General features: G+C 47.1%; 1 protein-coding gene across 1 annotated transcript in view; it reads right to left on the reverse strand.

Moving 5' to 3' along the window:
* Positions 1-18,209, reverse strand: part of PCNX2 (pecanex 2) — a 300,955-nt gene that overhangs the window by 81,698 nt on the left and 201,048 nt on the right. Inside the window, exons 26-27 of the mRNA XM_077751690.1 lie at positions 14,299-14,407; positions 8,472-8,601 (exon numbers count right to left, since the gene is read on the reverse strand). Of these exons, the coding sequence (XP_077607816.1) occupies positions 8,472-8,601; positions 14,299-14,407 (239 nt within the window). The remainder of the gene's footprint in view (positions 1-8,471; positions 8,602-14,298; positions 14,408-18,209) is intronic.

The following is an 18,209-nucleotide window of genomic DNA, read 5'->3' on the forward strand; positions in this document are numbered from 1 at the left end:
TTTTGCCAGAGGGAAACGAAATCTGAGACAGACACTGCCACCTCTGGGTTCTCAGTCAGCCCCAGGCCCCCCAGCCTTTTAGCTGAGTTCTACTGACACTAAGCTCTTGAATTCCTTCTGGCTTCTCAGTCTGCCTTGACACCTTCATTTCATCCATCCATAATTAAGAATGGTTACTGGCTGGTATCGCCTTACTTCTTGGACCTCAGTCCATATTCCTATCCTAACCTGTAAGTTCCAGCTCCCACTGTTTCTCTGGACGTGGCCCTGTGGTGGCCGAGCCGTGTTAATCCCTAAGCGCGTCTCTTTTATCCATCTCCACGTGACTCCTAAGCATCTAAAAGTTACTAAAAATTCTCACACTTATATATGCACCCCGACAGCTTTGTGTCATCCCTTCCGTGGAGAAAGATCCCCAAAGACCTCCTGTTAGCTCCTAGGAAAAGGGAGGGCACTTTTGATCCTGTTGCAGATGTCTGAAGTTATTTTTTTGTAATTTTTAATGTTTATTTATTTTTGAGAGAGAGAGAGACACCGAGTATGAGTGGGGGAGAGGTAGGGAGAGAGGGAGACACAGAATCCGAGGCAGGCTCCAGGCTCTGAGCTGTCAGCACAGAGCCTGATGTGGGGCCCGAACCCACGAACTGTGAGATCATGACCTGAGCCGAAGTCAGCCACTCAACTGAATGAGCCCCCCAGGCACCCCAGGTGTCTGACGTTAGTAAACACCCTATAAAGTTAAGTGCATGTGATGGCCTCCAATAGGGATTTTTCATATCAGCCATTTAAAAAGTAAACTGTGTTGGAGTTCATTGGTTTGACTCCCTTTCTGGGCCTGAGGTTTTATTCAAGGATGAAGCCCCATTTCTGTGCTAAACTAATAGCCCCAGACCAGAAAGTTCTGGAACCAATGCACCGCCCTACAACACGGCTGGTGATCGCAGCTTTCTCTGCCTGAGAGGCACTCCCCATGCCTCCTTGCTCGGGCTCTGTCGCCAGCTGGGCAACAGCACACTGCCAGGGCCGTGAGGGAGGTAGCCCTGCTGAGAACCACCATGCTATGGCTCCGGGACTGAAAGAAGCCATGTCTGGAGTCAGACACGCTCCATGAAGCGGCCTTAGGGCCTGGGCTGCTACTGCCCTTCCCGCTCCATGGAACACGACTCTTGCGACAGCACCTCTTTCCAGTCCCGAGTAAATGCTTTAACTGGCATTCACTCGATTTTTTATTTTATTATGATTATTTTTAATGTGGGAGGCATTTGAGAGGCTTTGGAACATAATGGAAAGTGCTCGGGGCTTGGCATGAGACCAGACCTGGTTTAATGTCTTTGCTCGGCCACCGACTTGCTCTGCGACTTGGGGCAAGTTAGTTAACTTTCTGCATTTCCTTTATCTGGTCTGTTGAAATGAGGAAAATGAAATTCTACTTCCAGAAAGGGTAGAAGGGCTCGGATGCATGTACTTGGGACAGTGAGCAGGTGTTCAGTAACAACACGATTGAAGAATGCCACTGTCCCCCCAGTACCGCACACCGCACTGTGTCTACTACTACCATTTGTAATAACGTACCTGAGCCCAACGCATGCCTGTGTATGGGTCTGAGAGCTCTAGTAGCCCGAAGTCTTCTGATAAAGGAGCTTCAAGACTTTTGTCTCAATACGTCCAGGCACTTGGTAAACATACCCAGATAAATTGTGGAATAGCTTAACTGCAAGCTGAGATATGTAAATCCCTCCCCCGCATAATTGCATATTTTAATGATCGTGTCACATTTTACTCTTCACCCATGAACCAAGTAAGCTTTCTGCTTGGCATCTGAGAAAAAGTTGCCTTTTGAGAAGCACAAAGATCTTACAAACCATGCTTAAAATACCTCGGTGGGTAGGGGACATTCGGAAAAATCCTCTCCATGGTGTAAAGGTAAAAAATAAAGCGTGATGTTGAGAACTTCCTTCTGGACTGCCTTACCCAAGTCCGGCATGCATGGCTCTGTCCTGCTCATCCTCATTAAGAAATCGTGAATGAAGGCAGAGAGGGTGGCAGGTCTGCAGAGAGCACAGGCGAGGAGGCTGGAGAGACGCTGACTGAAATGGACCTTATGGACTAGAATGTTATGTCAAGAGTTTGTAGGGGAAATGTAAGTTTCGGATTTTCATTAAAATACACACATAAAATTGGGATGATGAAGGCCTGGCTTGGCAATACTTTAGTAAAATAATTGACAGGCTTTGGGATTACCTGGGTGGCTCAGTCGGTGAAGCGTCCGACTCTTGATTTCAGTCTCCAGTCATGATCTCATGGTTCGTGAGTTCGAGCCCTGCATCAGGCTCTGCACTGAGAGCACAGAGCCGGCTTGAGAGCCTCTCTCTCTCCCTCTCCCTCTCTCTCTGCTCCTCCCCACTCAAGTTCTCTCTCCATTTCTCTCAAAAATAAATAAACCCAAAAGATTTTTGAGAGGTTTTATTTTTATGAGATCATGACCTGAGCCAAAACCAAGAGTCAGACAAAACCGAATGAGCCGCCCGCAGGCACCCCGACATTGAGAGGTTTTAAGTGTGAGAAGGCATAACTGAGAGCCGAACATCTGGCTCACCGGAAGTACCATCTACTGAGGGCTGAGGAGAGGACATCTGGAACAGGCTAGAAGGGAGCGTTAGAGACAACCTGGGAGACATCTGGGTGAGGGTGGCTAGGATGCCTGAGGTTTAGATCATTTCAGAAAAATAAGGCAGTTCGGTGGGAGCAAAGCGGTGCAGGGAGAGGATCGTCTTCAAAGTGGTTCAGGATGGGGCGCGTAGGATGTAGGAGGGGGCCGGCGGTCCCGGCAGCAGCAGGCGCACCAAGGGGATTGCGGTGAGGACACAAGGACCAGATCCAGCACCGTGAGGAGCCCACGGCGGTGGCCACAAAGCTCACAAGGGCTGCCTCCGAAGGCACAGGGGTGCCCCACCCCAGAGCGGGAGAGGCTGGGGGACTCCCGTCTGTGGGTAGCACAGAGGTGACTGTGTAATTCGAAGGGGCCATGCCAGCCTCACGAAGGGGCTGGGCAATAACACAGTAAGATGCATGGGAGCCCATGACACCAGCTGCAATATCTGGATCATACAGACTGTCATTTGATAAGGTAGGGACACTTTGGAGATACTATTTCTCCACTAAGGCAGCTGTGTTGCTCAGAGAACAGAACCAGGCTCTGTGGCCGACTGGGGCTTCAAAAGAAACACAGCATGAAGGGTGCAGGCTCATATTTAAGGGGCGTCTCACAGCACGCTGTCTGGGGACTTGATGTCACATGGTCTATACTTGTGTCCTTTCCCTGGCTGGTCTGATTGGGTTCTGCCATTTCAGAAATGATTTCCCATAGGTTTCAAGGTCATAAAGAATATGTCTAAGACATAATTGAATTGAAAGGTGAATGAGAGAAGATAGAAATATAGGGAAGGGCCACAAAATGAGGACAGGATTTAGGATAAAAGTGCCACACACAGAAGGAACCTATCCATTTACCGCAGTGAACCATGTCTCATTTGGTGTATATGACTTTTGGGAGGCACAGAGAGGCAGTCAACCCATTTTACCGATGAATTAAGTGAGGCTCACAGACGCAATAATTTCTCAGAGTCAAACACCTAATCAAACATATGGGCTGGGATTTTAATGGAAGTCTGACTACAAAGCTCACACTTTCAGATGCACAAACACCGTCTCAGGAAGAGCTGAGAGCTAAGTAATGCTGATCTTCTTGCTAACGAGAGTGGGCCCAAGGGCACAGAATACAGAGTTGATGTTTTTGCAGACCAATCATATAGTGACTCGTATTAGTTAAAGCCTAGCATGGTGCCCTCACGTAGATGCTTAATGCTTATTTGTTGAGAAGGATAATGCCCAGAATGATTTAATATTTTAAAATCAACCTGGAGAATATGAAATGGGCGCCTGGGTGGCTCAGTCGGTTAAGCATCCGACTTTGGCTCAGGTCATGATCTGGCAGTTCGTGAGTTCGAGTCCCACATCGGGCTCTGGGCTGACAGCTCAGAGCCTGGAGCCTGCTTTGGATTCTCTGTCTCCCTTTCTCTCTGCCCCTCTCCCCACACTTGTGTTTTCTCTCTCTCAAAAATAAATAGAGAAAACATTAAAAAAATAAAACCAATCTGGAGAATACAATAGAAATGTAACAACCATGAAAAAGCCATACTTGCCTTTTACGTAGCTATTATATGTGTCTCCTTGTAGCTACAGCATTTTACATTTTATACAAGGCTTTTGATATTTCCAAACAAAATCACTGTTAATGCAGCCTTTCATTCCTTAGGGCTGAAAACAGTCAACTCCTTTACGGCCAAGATATTTGCTGAGATAAGCAAAAACATGAGTCAATACTTTCTAGCCTAAACATTTGTTTCACGTTAATGACAAAGATTGGTTATTTAGGGATTGTTTATATATAAAGAGAAGGGTGATCTATCATAATATCAGAATGTGCTTCTAAAGCTTTTAAAATTCTCTGACAAAGGGGATTTATACACACAAGGCACTATTATAGTGCGTTTATTGTCACTGCCTGTAATTCAAGTGGAGACACCAGGCAGAGCTCATCAAGACAGATTTTAAAGCCCTTATTAGTCAAGGGAACATCAGTTTAACACAAAACTTTCTAATAACAGCAGATAACACCCAGGTTAAGATTTCCTTTCCCTTTCACACAATATTGTGGGACTCAATTTATTTAAGAAACCGAGAACGCCTACTATGTGCATGGTCCTGTAGGGACACAGAGATGAAACAGAAACCGCTCCAGACATGGAGACAAATACAGCCTCCTTTCCATCCTGGGTAGAATGTGCTGATGGCCACAGAGCAAACGCATCTTCCAAAGACGGCTGCTACGATACCTCTCTTCCTAAAGGCCTAGACCTTACCACTTACTCATCAAGAGCTGGAACATAACACCCTCCATGAATCTGGGTGGGTGTAGACGGGAAATGGAGAGGTGGGGGGAGGGGAGGACAGCCCACGAAGGGCACAGCAAGGCTCGGGATGAAGAATCCACAGTATGTGAGGTGTGACAGAATGTGCTGGGAAATAAACTAGAAACTGAGATTTAAGACTCAGGGGAGGGTCTGTACCTGGGCTATCCTAGGTGGTAGCCTCTGAAGTTTAAATTAATTAAAACTAAACAGAAGTAAAGATTCAGCTCCTCAGCCCCGATAGCCTTGTTTCAAAGGCTCATTAGCCACGCGTGGCCACCAGGGCTGCCATAACCGATGGCGCAGGTGCACGGCTTCCTACTGGACGTGCTGGTGCACCTGGCATGTTCTCTTGCCCCACAGGGAGCTGTGAGCCACCACAGGCTATTGAGACAGCATGGAGCCTGGTGCGATGTATGCAGAATTCCCTGGGGGGGGGGGAGGACAGGAGGGCAGGGACACGTTTGTCATGAGCCCCCAGGCACGAGAGTATCCGGGAACAGGAAGCCTGTGGATTTCCAGACAGCTCAGCCCAGGCTGGAAAAACAGACTGGCCCTAGACCAGGTGGCTGGTGATCTACTTATCGGTTCCTTAGGGCATTAAAATGGTTTCATTACAGTGCTGGGAGAGGGGGGCCAGGAGAGGGGACTGTCCTCAACACACCCAGGCTGGGGGTGGCAAGCACGGGTGCCCACTGGCAGCCTGGGACCACCTGATCTCCAGAGGAGAGTGTCTTCCATCGGCCTTAGAAAGTGAGGGGACATGTGGCGAACAATTAAACACAATCCATGACCCTGTAACCAAGCGCCCCTCTGTTCCAGACTGAAAAGGCCAGGGAGGGAGCAGCGTGCAGAAGCTCTCAAACAAGAATGGGAGCCGTCATTAGCATTCGAAATAAAAACCAACAGCTTGAGATAGCCAGAACGAGCTTTCCAGAGCCTTTGCAGGGATCCCAATGAGATTTCCTGCCACCTCCTTCCCCACCTCTCACTCTCCTGAATTCTATCACAGATCTTGGAAGCAGTGGGGCACGGGACTCTGTAGCCTGATGCTTAACCCAGGTGACAAGACTGGATTTTGCATCAGGAACTTTTTCCCCTAGCGGGGACTGAACATTTTCTCCAACCGGGTTCCTCCCGAGAGACCTATTAAGGCTGGATAGACCCCTCCCCACCCGTAGGCCAGGCCGATTAAGATAGACCCCTCCCACATAACAGCGCTAAGCCAGGGACAGAATGGATCGCAGCAGAATCAATTATTTGTGACACTGAGTAAGGAAATGTTATCCCTGCCCCCGAAGGCCCTCCTTTTAAGTAACCCACATAAGCTGACAATTCGAGAACCATACTGAATCCTGCAAGTGAGAAAACACAAGCCTTGCTCTGCATGTTTCCCTGCAATAAAACCACTCCCACAAGGACTTTCCATTCCCCTTTCTCCCGGGGGAGGGGGAGCGTAAAGCCCTGTCCAGCTCAACCCACATGCATCATGCTCTCGTCGGATTCCAGGCCAGAGAGACTGGCCTCCTCACTGATCCGAGCCTAGGAGACAAAAAGGAACCTTCTGTATTGACGATCAAGTTCAAAGTATCTTGCACTTTCCTGCGTGGTTAAGAGCCACGTCTTCTTGTTTACGGGTATTTGCGCTTTCCGGAAATGTGGTCTTCAGAACTCTAAAAAGATACTCCAAAATGTTTTCCTCTAGAGAAACTTAAGGTGGGGAGCCTGGGTGGCTCAGTCAGTTGAGCATGTGACTTCAGCTCAGGTCATGATATCACGATTCACGGGTTCGAGCCCCGTGTGGGTTCTGGGCTGATAGCTCAGACGGAGCCTGGAACCTGCTTTGGATTCTGTGTGTGTCTCTCTCTCTGCCCCTCCCCTGCTCCCATTTTGTTGTTCTCTGTCTCTCTGTCTCTCTCAAAAATTAACATTTAAAAAAAAAAACAGAAACCTAAAGTAACAAGCCAGTGATGGCCTTTTTCTTCTACCCTCTGGCTCTGTCAGTAGGCATGGACTCTCCTGAAACACACACAAAAGAGGAAATTTTCTTTCACACTGGTATTTGTTGTGCTGAAACACACACAAAATTTCACACTGGTATTTGTTGTGCTGAAACCAGCCCACCTCTCTTAGAATATGAGGAGCTTGCTGGGGGCCCAAGGGGTTTCCCCCACCTCTTCACGGCCCCACCTGAACTGCTCTGGTTGGATTCGTTTTCCCCAGGGCACCCCAGATGTGAGCTTCCCAACGCCCTGTACTCAGTCACAGCGAACACCTGTTAGCTGCGGGGGAGGGGAATGTCTACGCTGAGCAGCGGGGAATCCCAGCAGTGCAGGCTCACTCGGGACTTGCTTTCGCCCAGGCCCTGTGCTGGCTGCTTTCTTTTCTCCTCAGGGGAAGTCTGTGAAGTAGGGCCTATCATTTTGCTCCCATTTTACAGAAGAGGAGAGAGCGGCCTGAGGGCGCCAGCGTTAAGTGGTGGAGGTGAGGTGTGCGCCCAGGCTGGCCGGTGTCCCAGGCTGAGTTTTATTCACCACGCCTACTGCCTGTCCCACAAGGGGGTGCATTTTATGGCCACAGAAACTGTCTAAGGGGAGATACAGGAGCCACGGCCTCCTCAGTTACTTGTGTCTTGTCTAAGACACAAAGAACACATTGTAAAGTGCTGGCCAGAGTCGTGCAAAAAAAAAGGAAGAGCTACTATCCGAGGGTGGATTGGGGTTGATTGGGATGGATGTAGGTGCTGCTCTAAGTTAGGGGAAGGCTTTCTGAAATGGAACCCGGCCTCCTCTGCCCCAGCTGAGGGCAGGGACGGGCTGGCTCGCCAGCTTTCTCCTCTGGCACCTGTTCTCGCTTCCTTCCTCCCACCTCCCCCCTGTCCCCACCCCCAAATCCTTAGGAGCCCTTGAAACTACTTAGTGAGCGTTGTCTCCGCCTCCACGCCTTCCCTTAAGAAAAAACTGTCCCCCGCACCCCCCATCACTGTTTGCTGGAGGAAATTTATGACCGGCCAGTCCAAAGAGTCAAGAAAAAGTACAAAAACCATCTTCTAGGAGTTTAACGGCGCTCAGGAAATTGGTGTTCTTAATGCTGAGCTGTGATGCGTGCACAGGACAGGCCTATGAAGGATACTCACACGTGCCATCCAGGGACCGCCTCTGCCAAGCAAAGGGGATGACGTTGGCTCCCTCAACAACCTTTCAGAGGGGCAACTGCTAATACTCAGCAGTGAGAACCCATTTTTCCTTCATAGCTCCTGAGGCCCGGACTAGCACCCAGCTGCAAATTTGCCATCAGGCATGTTTGTTCCAGAGCCCGGAAGTCCCCACCCCCTCCCCCCGTGCTGAGTGATGAACTCAGAGAGACACCGGGGGAGGGGGACATGCTCAGACCCCCAGCTGGCGAAGCATGAAGCTTGAGCCTTGGCAAGGCAGAAGGTCAAGGAACATTCCGAAGCACACATTTTAGCAAAGCAAGTTAGCATCAGCTTTAGGATCTTACTTGTAGTTTTTCTCCCAGAATTTCACTGGCCTAACATACGACGTGATGAAAATGACGCTCCCCAGAAATGGGCTCAGTGGGGTAGAAAAGATTGAGGTGGCAATCGTCTGAAAGAAGAGCATGGCGGAATCTGAGCATTTTGAGTTAAGGCAAAAAAATATATAAAAGGTTTTCAGTGTTCTATGTCTAAATATTATTTCAGATTTAGACTCATTTATAGTAAAGCCATTTTCTCACCAAGGAGAGGTGGCCATATACTGGATCTCTCTTATGTACATAGTCAGAAATATAAAACTTTCAACTGTGTCCCGCTAGGTCTGATTTCACCAGCATGAAAACCAAATGATTCTCATAAAACCCCCAGCGGTCCCCTGTGATTCACTGCAAAGATTTAATATCAAAGGTTTGAAGAGCACAGTTTCTTTTTACTAGGATATCATTAGCTACACAAAACACACTGTGGTACATTGACTAACGTATTAAGGAGCTTTGTAAATAACTGAAATTAAATTCCACTTTTTAAAAGGAATAAATAGCATTGTTAGAGAAGGTAGCATCTGTTTCTCCAAGGATCTTTACTCACTATTCAAAAACATATATTCTTTATGATACAGTGAACACCAGTGGCTCAATTCGAGTCACATTGGTTTATAGCTCAAGCTGTGTGCCCATGAAGTCACACAGCATTTTGCACCCCGTATGGGTTTCTCACTTACTGGAGGGACTCACTTTTACACATCCTGGTTGATCAGAAGTAAAATTGTTTAAGATGAAAATTAGTACTGCTGTCTTTTTTGGATTAAGACCAATTCACTGATCTCTAGAATCTCAGGAAGGTACCACACGGGCTGGTCCCTTCCCAGTCTCTCTCCATCATTGGAGGGCTGCTCCTAGCTGCCAATCACATATCCCTGTGGTGCAGGGTGACAGAGGGAACCCGCGGTTGAGGTAGCAGAGGCCAGCGCTGTTCAGCTCTTACATAGGCACATTGTTCCTTGTCTCTGTGGCTGGGGTCTCGGAGCGTCTCACTACAGGGCTGATCTTCCCACCTGGAAGGGGGCTTTCTCACCGCTATGCAAATGAAGGTCTTCTTTTGTTAGCCTGTGTTCAAGAGGTTCTGACCCAAAGGAAGAAAGAAACGCCTGGGACAGACAGGAAGACGCTACATGTCATTGGCAATCAGAACATAGAAGTGAGCCAGGCATCCAAATGCTTTCATATACTATCAGCCGTGTGAGGGGGGAGGGATGCCCTTGGGGGACCTTACTGCCCACGGGCAAGTAAACCCCGAAAAGGATGGCCTTGCTCACAGACACTTCCCCCTGCACTTTCATAGACTTAAGCTCAGAGCTTTGCTTCAGGAAGGAGTGTGTCTTCATTTTATTTTATTTTTTTCAATCTGCTATTTACTTCCAAGCATCTCCGGGAGTGAAATGACATATCCTCCGTTAATAATCCATTCTGGTGCTGAGTTGTTTTGGTATCAAAAAGATCTCTATTGTGCTTCAATTTAAATCCAATTCCTTTTATTTTGACCTAGGTTCAAATAAAGAGCTACAGAACCGTGAGCTACCGTGATAGCTAGTATCACCCATCAGCTTCCTCTTCATTGGAAAGCTGAAAATATCTAAATACCTCGGTCACGAAACACGCCAAATTAACCAAGCCCCTTGTCACAGGAAGAAAAGGAAACTGCATGGGGATGTCCTGGAGGAGGGGTGCTGCAAAAAATGGGAGAAGGCAGAATCACAGGGAGATATTTCTGAGGGAAGGACAGGAGGGCAGAAGGGGTAAGTCCATACCCCGAGGCGACAGAGGGCGCTGGGGGCGTTGCAGAAAAACCAGGACAAAGCCACGTGGAGCTGGGGCTGGGCAGAATGGGAGACAGGCTGGCACTGTTCTTTTCGATCCTACGAGTTTCCCCCAAGGTTATGTTGTCCATTTTTTAAACGCCAGAAACAAGTATCCAGAAATGAAGTGAGGAAAGCAGTGCGAGCCTGTCCTTCAAGTTCAGTGTGGTAGGGAAGGGAATAAGAACAGGTTGGGGGGGGGGGCGTGAAGTGAATAGGTTATTTTATTTAGGGAAGATCAATAAAGAAATACAGCACCCTCGGGGCAAATAGGAAAGCCCGTGACCATAGCTGCTAAGGCAATGGCGAGAAAGGGACTTCGAGAGCAAGGACTTCTCCGAGAGCAGGCACATGGAGACCTCTTTGTTTCTTATCCAGAGGGAGACTCTGACTCCATCAAAAGCTTATATTTGTGTACATTTAACACCTGGGCACCTGGGTGGCTCAGTTGGTTAAGCATCTGACTACAGCTCAAGTCAAGATCTCACGGTTCATGGGTTCAAACCTCCCCCCTCATCCCTCTCTGCGTTGACAGTGCAGAGCCTGCTTGGGATTCTCTCTCTCCCTCTCTCTTTGCCCCTCCCCGACTTGGGCTGTCTCTCTCTTGAAATGAACTTTAAAAAACTAAAAACGAAAACATCTGTGTCAATCCTGAAAGTTAAAAATCCTTTTGAAGTTCAAAATGATATACCAAAGAGAAAGCGGCCTTTCCGACACACACTTTTAACAGAAATAATCTGGCGGAGTCTAATTACTAGAAGACAATGGTCTTGCATAGTCTCTCTACATAGTAAAAGGGTGAGCCTTCTTACCTCTCTCTGGAGGTTACAAGCTCAGAAACGGAGAGAGGCTACCAAGGGAGAGAACATGCTAGTACTGGAAAAAGCAATTTACTAAACAGTGCCCTGCTGGCCTGAACGCTAATTCGCTTCCAAAATGGAGCAAATTAGTCCCTTCTTGACGCCAGGATTGAACCCACAGCTTCTTAATAGGGTGATAAAATAATTAACAATTCAAAATTAGTCAAGAGCCAGGGCTGCCGTTTAGGAACCTCATAGTCTTGTCTTTTTAATTTTATTTTTTTATGTTTATTTTTAAGAGAGAGAGCCAGTAGGGGGTGGGGGCAGAGAGAGAGAGAGAGACAGAGAATCCCAAGCAGACCCGCACTGTCAGAGAGCGGAGCCCGAGGCAGAGCTTGAACTCACAAACCATGAGATCATGGCCTGAGCCCAAATCAAGAGTCAGACACCCTACCCACTGAGCCACCCAGGCGCCCAGCTCATAGCCTTGTCTTAACGGCATATATATCCGTTTTTCTGAACTATTTATCTCATTGTATTTGGAATGGTATAATGCTGACTTCCCAATAACACATATCCACCTTTACAACTGGTCAAGGATGGGAAAGTGCCCTTGGATAAGGGGGAGGGGAGCTAAAAGTCCCTGAAGTTGTCACATAACTTGGGTGGTCAGTCTCCGTAGTCACTTTGAAGGCTCTGTATCTTAGGAGAAGGGAGAAAGTGGATGTCACTCTCAGGGACAGTTTTAGGAACAAAGCATGGGAATCAGTTGAGTGTTCTAAAACAGAGCTACCAACTGCCCAGTGAAACCTACATCTCAAATAGGTTCAACTTCTTTGAGAAGAGTCCGCCCATCAAGAAAGCGTTTAGATTTAAGATGCACCCTGTGCAATCTGAGGTAGAGATCGTGCCGCTTTTATTCTTCCAGGAGATATTAAGTGGCAGATATGAAGTGCTTGTGTGTGAGCCCTCAACACACAAACAGATCAGGTAATTGAAAGTTATGGTTCCCGGAAGGGTCTTAATTCAGTGGTGAAACCACAAGGAGTAATTAGCATCGCGGAACTCCCTTAACAAGGCATAAATAGGCACAAGAAATGCTACGGATCTATGTGAGACAAGGGTTAGGATAAAATTGGGAAGCATAACTTCAAGTTTCAAATTCTTAGTGCAACTCCTCAACCACAAATTTGCATCGCCTGATAATTTTTATTTAATAAAAGGGCTTTAAACTCTAGATAGGATGCCAGAGGCAAGCTTCAGAAATCAGATCACCTCACTCTTTCATTTCACTGTCTTTGTTTCAAAGGACTCTTTAGAAACACTAAAATTATTGGTATTATAGAAAATGCTTGGAGTTAAAGGGGAAAACACCTTTGCATTTTTCCCCCTTAGCCTGTTCCACCAAATAACCTTGAAACGCTCCAGAAATATCAATGCAGGTCTAAGAATAGGAACACAGAACAATGTGCATTGTAAGGCCAGCTCTTGGCATGCTTAAAAAGATGCTTTTAAACAGAGGAGTCTGGAGAAGGGCATTTTTAAAAATCTAGACTATATTATCCCATAATGATTATCCCAACTACGTTTCCATCCTTGCACACAAAGGTCAGGTCTGAGAGACTGTTTATGAATTGCCTTAAAGAACCTTGTGTGCACGTCATCTGGGAAGCTCTTAACTGCAGGTGACCTAGGCCAGTGGGATTAAGAATCCTAGGCAGGCTTTGGAAGATGGACATTCCAGGTTCCGCCGCCTGAAATGTGATTTGAAAAGTTATGTGCTGGGCTTGGGGATTTCATGATTTAATAAGCCCCTCCCCGGGGCACCTGGGTGGCTCAGTCAGTTGAGCGTCCAACTTCGGCTCAGGTCATGATCTCACAGTTCGTGGGTTCGAGCCCCATATTGGGCTCTGTGCTGACTGCCAGCTCAGAGCCTGGAGACTGTTTCAGATTCTGTGTCTCCCTCTCTCTCCGACCATCCCCTGCTCACGCTATCTCTCTCTCTTTCTCAGAAATAAATAAAACATTAAAAAATCCTTTTTTTAATCAAAAAGGACCCCTCCTGGATTCTGATACAAGTAGTCCTTCCTACAAGGCTCGGAAGTATCTATTAGGTGGGAAGGAAAACATTTCAGGGCAGATTTTAGGCCTGAGACAAGGATATTTTTGTTTAATGTCTCTCTTCAAGAGTATTTTTTATTTCTCTCTCTTTTTATCCAAATACACACACCTCACACACAATTCAGCTTCCTATGTCAAAGTGATCTTTTTTTATTTAAAAATTTTTTTCTTTAATGTTTATTCATTTTTTGACAGAGAGAGAGAGAGAGAAAGAAAGAACAACAGAGAGTGAGCAAGAGAGGGGCAGAGAGAGAGGGAGACAAAGCATCCAAAGCAGGCTCCAGGCTCTAAGCAGTCAGCACAGAGACAAATGTGGGCCTCGAACTCGTGAACCACAAGATCATGACCTGAGGCAAAGTTGGACGCTCAACTGGCTGAGCCATCCAGGTGCCCTGTCTCAAAGTGATCTTTAGAAGGAGCATCTCAAATGCATTTTGAAGTAAATTAAAACTAATTATGATTATGCAAACACTTAAAAACATACAAAGAACGATAAAACTAGGCTTCTTGGCTAAGGGCAACTACAAAACAAAATTATAAATTATTTTTTTTAGCCTTTAGGAGACTTTGGGTGTTGCTATTTATATCTAATTCTGAGTTGTTGAATATTATTCAGGTATGTGGTTACCAGACTCTATCATAATATAACGTTATATAACCTATAACAGTCTACCAGAGACATCAGTCCTATCCACAGTGTTTAATAATAGCAAATCGATTTGCACTCTTTTGCACAAGTTAACTGAACTATTTAAGCAGTGACTTCCATTTAAAAGACAGGATATCTTAATGCAGATCTGGGCGTGGGAAATGGAAGAATAAAAAAAAAAATAAAGTAATCCTGGAAATGCATTAAGAAGCAGGAAGAGTTCAAAATTAAGCAACATCTTTTAAGGCTAAGTGGCCTAAGGGGAATCCAAAGTGCTTCCCCATGTCCCCATTAAAATGTAATCTTAAAGACTTTCAAATCTTTTTATTGCCAGGGTTCAGTGAAAAGCTTGCATCCGTAAAATGTGGATCTGAGCTCGCGGGTGAAAATAGAAACAGAAAGGATACGAGGGATTGCAAAGAGCTGAGCAAACACGTGAAATGAAGAACCCCAAGCCATCTGCCAAGGAGCCACATATGTCATGACGAACTGTAGCTTGTGAAGCAGGTCCTCGAGCTGCAAGCAGAAGAAGAAATAGATTCATCAGAGATGACAACCGGGGTGGGAGCCGAGTCAAGGTCACTTACAGCGAGGAAGGAGCAGCGAGGCTGGAGTTCTCCCTCTTGCTCTTACCTTCCTGTGTCCTAAATGCAAGGCAGCTGTTTCAGGACATTTTAAAACAGCAACAAGATGACCCGAGGCGACCTGTGTGGTTCACGGGCCCCAAGGTAATCACGCCAGCCAACAGCGTGGTGTCTGTGTGCATTCTTGGCTTTCTCGGAGGAACGCTCGCTCAGTTTGGTGCTCCAGCCTCCGTGTCGGGTCTTGCAGAGGAGATTCACACAAAAACCTATCGTCATGGACACTGTCGGAGCTTTTGTGTATTAAGTTTGACTTAAAACTCATCAGTGGCTCTTGCTGGAGAAAATAGCTCCGTGCCACCGAGCGGCCAATTACAAAGGGGTTTAGAAAACCAAGGACGGATACGGAAGCTGTAGCATCCACTTGACAAGCCAGGACAAGCCAGCACGAGCCCAACTCAGTTCTGGCAAGTTGCCTTGTGTGGACTAAGCACAAACACGAAGGAGAAACGCTCTCAGAGGTTTCGATTAGAGATTCAGAACGTGAATGTGCCGAGGATGGACGAGAATGGAGGGGCCTGGCTGGGGGCCTCTGCTTTGTGCTAAGAAGCAACTGATAAATCCCAGACGCAGAATTCTACCTTTGTTGCTTCCACTTGCAGGAAGTATCCTACCAGCATGTTCCCCCAGACTCCACATACATACACTCTTCGTCCATAATGGAAGCTCCAAACAGCACGATGGGTTTGTTCCTGGACCGGCTAGCACATGAGATAATAAATACATTCACCAAGGTCAGGATGTGAAAAGAGAAGAAAAAGTCAGCATTCTTTGTGAGGCTCGACAGGTGGTACATAGGACAGCAGAAGACTACAATGAAAGGAAGGTCAAGGTTGGGAAGCTGGGCCATTAAGGTAAAGGTGCAAAGAACCAAGATAACGTGGCCACCCAGCAAAAGGCCAACCTTGTGATTTTGGAACCAAAAGATGAGGTTGCTCCAAACTGTTCCATGAAAATGGAAGAGGACAGACAAGACGGTCCTCTCCAAATCTTCCCGCTGCCTCTCTGGTCTCGCTGTCCTCTCACAAACTCCCTGGTGCCGGAGACTAACTCCCGGGCCACTAAACACTATCGGACAGGCTGCAGAAGACAAACTAAGGGTAAAAGTCCTGTTGAAGGCACAGCAAACCCAGAGTTCTGAAGGGGTGAGAGGCACCCAGTGTGAAGCAGAAACCCTGCGGTCTCGGTGTGTCCACGGACCCAGCGATGAAGCAGCAGAGGTAGAGAGAAGGATGCGGGAGGGACGCCGAGTGGGGGTGGGGAGAGTGAGAGGGGCAGGAACAAAACACAGAAGGGGGGCGGGGCAGAAGATGGAAGGACAAATGGAGGAGAAAGCTGATGTGCTTGCACATGAACACCTGTAAAAGAATATGGATCTGGGGGAGAAACTTGGACGTCTGGTTCTTGCTGATACCTTTTCACGTTCTTTACTCTTGCTCACGTGCATCGACCACAGAGGGCTGATTGCAGCTGGCTTCCAAGTTCAGAAAGCCCACTTTAGTTTTGAGCTTGGGGTTGGTCGAAGCTTCCTGAATCCGCTCTGGATGGGACGGCACAGCTCTCAGGGCCTTAGACACCCCAGTTTATTCTGCTATGTCTGCTTGAGGTGGCATCTCTTAGGTTCACAAACAGTAGTCTTCTCCCTGCTACCTTATTTGTCACCTGTCAATAGGTGACTTGTACAGAATGAGACAGGCAGTTCTAACACAGGCTCAAACCCTTGACTCGTTTCTGTTTCAAAAGAGAGTATTTTCTTTAAAGGCTGCTATCATTTCTTTTCATCCCCACCGTGAACCCAACCAGAGGAGGGACATGCTCAGTACCAAGAGGAAGACACTCAGCACAGGACACCCGATGCCAGATTACAGCAAAAGCCAAAGTCCTGAGCAGTGGTGCTGGGCCGCCTTGCCTTAACCTGCTCCTATCCTATATGCCTAACCAAACTCTATCAGACAAAACGCCTCTGGATTTGAAACTGTCTAGTTACTCCATTGTGAAGGACTCTTAGTCTGCTTACTCAGAATTAACCTCATGACTCATGCCTAGGTGAAAACTACAAGCACGGACAAGATGATCTCATGTGATGCGTGACCCCCCAAATACCCTAACGATGAATCAGGGGTTATGGAAAGTTACTCCTGTAGGGTTTGCGGCATACGACTATATCCTGGGAGGCTGTTAAGCCACCTTGTGAAAAGCTGATAAGTAGGTCAGGCATAGCAACTACAATCAGACAGCCCCAGGGAAAGGCTCATCTGCAAGTTTAAAGCTCTAAGTGAAACTTTGCTGCATTAGGATTCAATGAATCTATTACAATTATTTTTTGCTTAGCGCAGCGACTTGTATTTACATATAAGCAAAACCAGTAATCAGGCACATGCACTCTCATGCTCTAATTGCAGCCAAGGCCCCAGGTATCTTTGCTCTTTTCCTGTGTCTCTGCCTCGGCTTTTTCATTAACATCATGCAGAATAAGATACAAGTTTTGTGACAGATTTTCAATATGCAGCTCATAAAATAGACATTGTTGTTCTCACTGAAGAAGCCAGAATTCCTGAATGCCAGCTCTTTGTATATCTATGATTCCTCCCAAACACAATAATTTAATCTCCTCCGCCAAGCCCACTAGAAAAAGGACACGCTGTGGACGGGTCAGCTGTCCACACAGTGTAATGTTTAAGAGCATGGGCTGGAGGACAGGCTGCCTGAGTTTGAATCCTAGCTGGCACCTGCCATGGGGATGATAACAGTACTTCCTTACAAAGTCACCTGAGGATTAAATGACTTCATTTTTGGTCAGGACTCAGAACAGTGCCTGGCAATTTTAAGCAATGTGAGAATTTGACAAATAAATGTTAGGACAAGCAGACGCTTTGTCTTGAGGATGTGCTTAGCTCACAATTGGGAAATTCTAGGACCCCCTTCCCCACTAAAACAACTGAAACTTATCAAGTCCAGGTCCTCCTAGTTTCCAGAGGAGGAAACCAGACTCCAAGAGGCCACGGGAGCTGCTCAGTCATTGGCCCATGTGAAACTGGAGGTCGAAGTTCCTGCCCGGTTCTCTGCCTGAGAACCTAACCATGTCTCCTGGAGGCCGGGAGCCCCTCTTAAAGGCAGCAGAGGGAAAACCTGGCTGACATGCAGCAGCAGAGGACGGCAACTCCTCTCCCTTGGCCTTCCTGCTGACAGACAAGGGGCAGGGTCACAAGCGTGAACACGACAAATGTGGCTATGGCCCCTATCGGGGATCTCTTCCCCATGTGCATGGTGACAAAGAGCTCTGATCCATCCTGGAATGTTCCCTTCAGTATAAATGCCCAATGAATAAAATAGGATAGCATCCAACAAGCCTGGCAGCACTCAAGTGGATCACAGAAAGGCAGGCTTGTGGGTTACCTGCGCTTCTGGAATGTACAACTCCGAGTGGGTGGACAGGGCTTACATATTTTTTCCCCAGACGTGTGGAGAGGGACGTCCAGGTTAAAAAGACCCAACCTCAGATTTTCCCTTTATACTTGGACCTCCTCTTCAAGAGTGACGTCAAGGGAAAGAATGAAAAACCTACGGGTATTCAAAAGGTGACACCGAAGCGCAAAAGAAGCCTAAATATTGATCATTAGTGACAAGCGTGTATGAAGAGGTGCTTTACACCCTATTAGGCCATTGTGAATAAAATC

The sequence above is a fragment of the Crocuta crocuta genome, unplaced genomic scaffold (genome assembly GCF_008692635.1).
Source record: "Crocuta crocuta isolate KB4526 unplaced genomic scaffold, BGI_CrCroc_1.0 scaffold59, whole genome shotgun sequence".
Classification (NCBI taxonomy): Eukaryota; Metazoa; Chordata; class Mammalia; order Carnivora; family Hyaenidae; genus Crocuta; species Crocuta crocuta.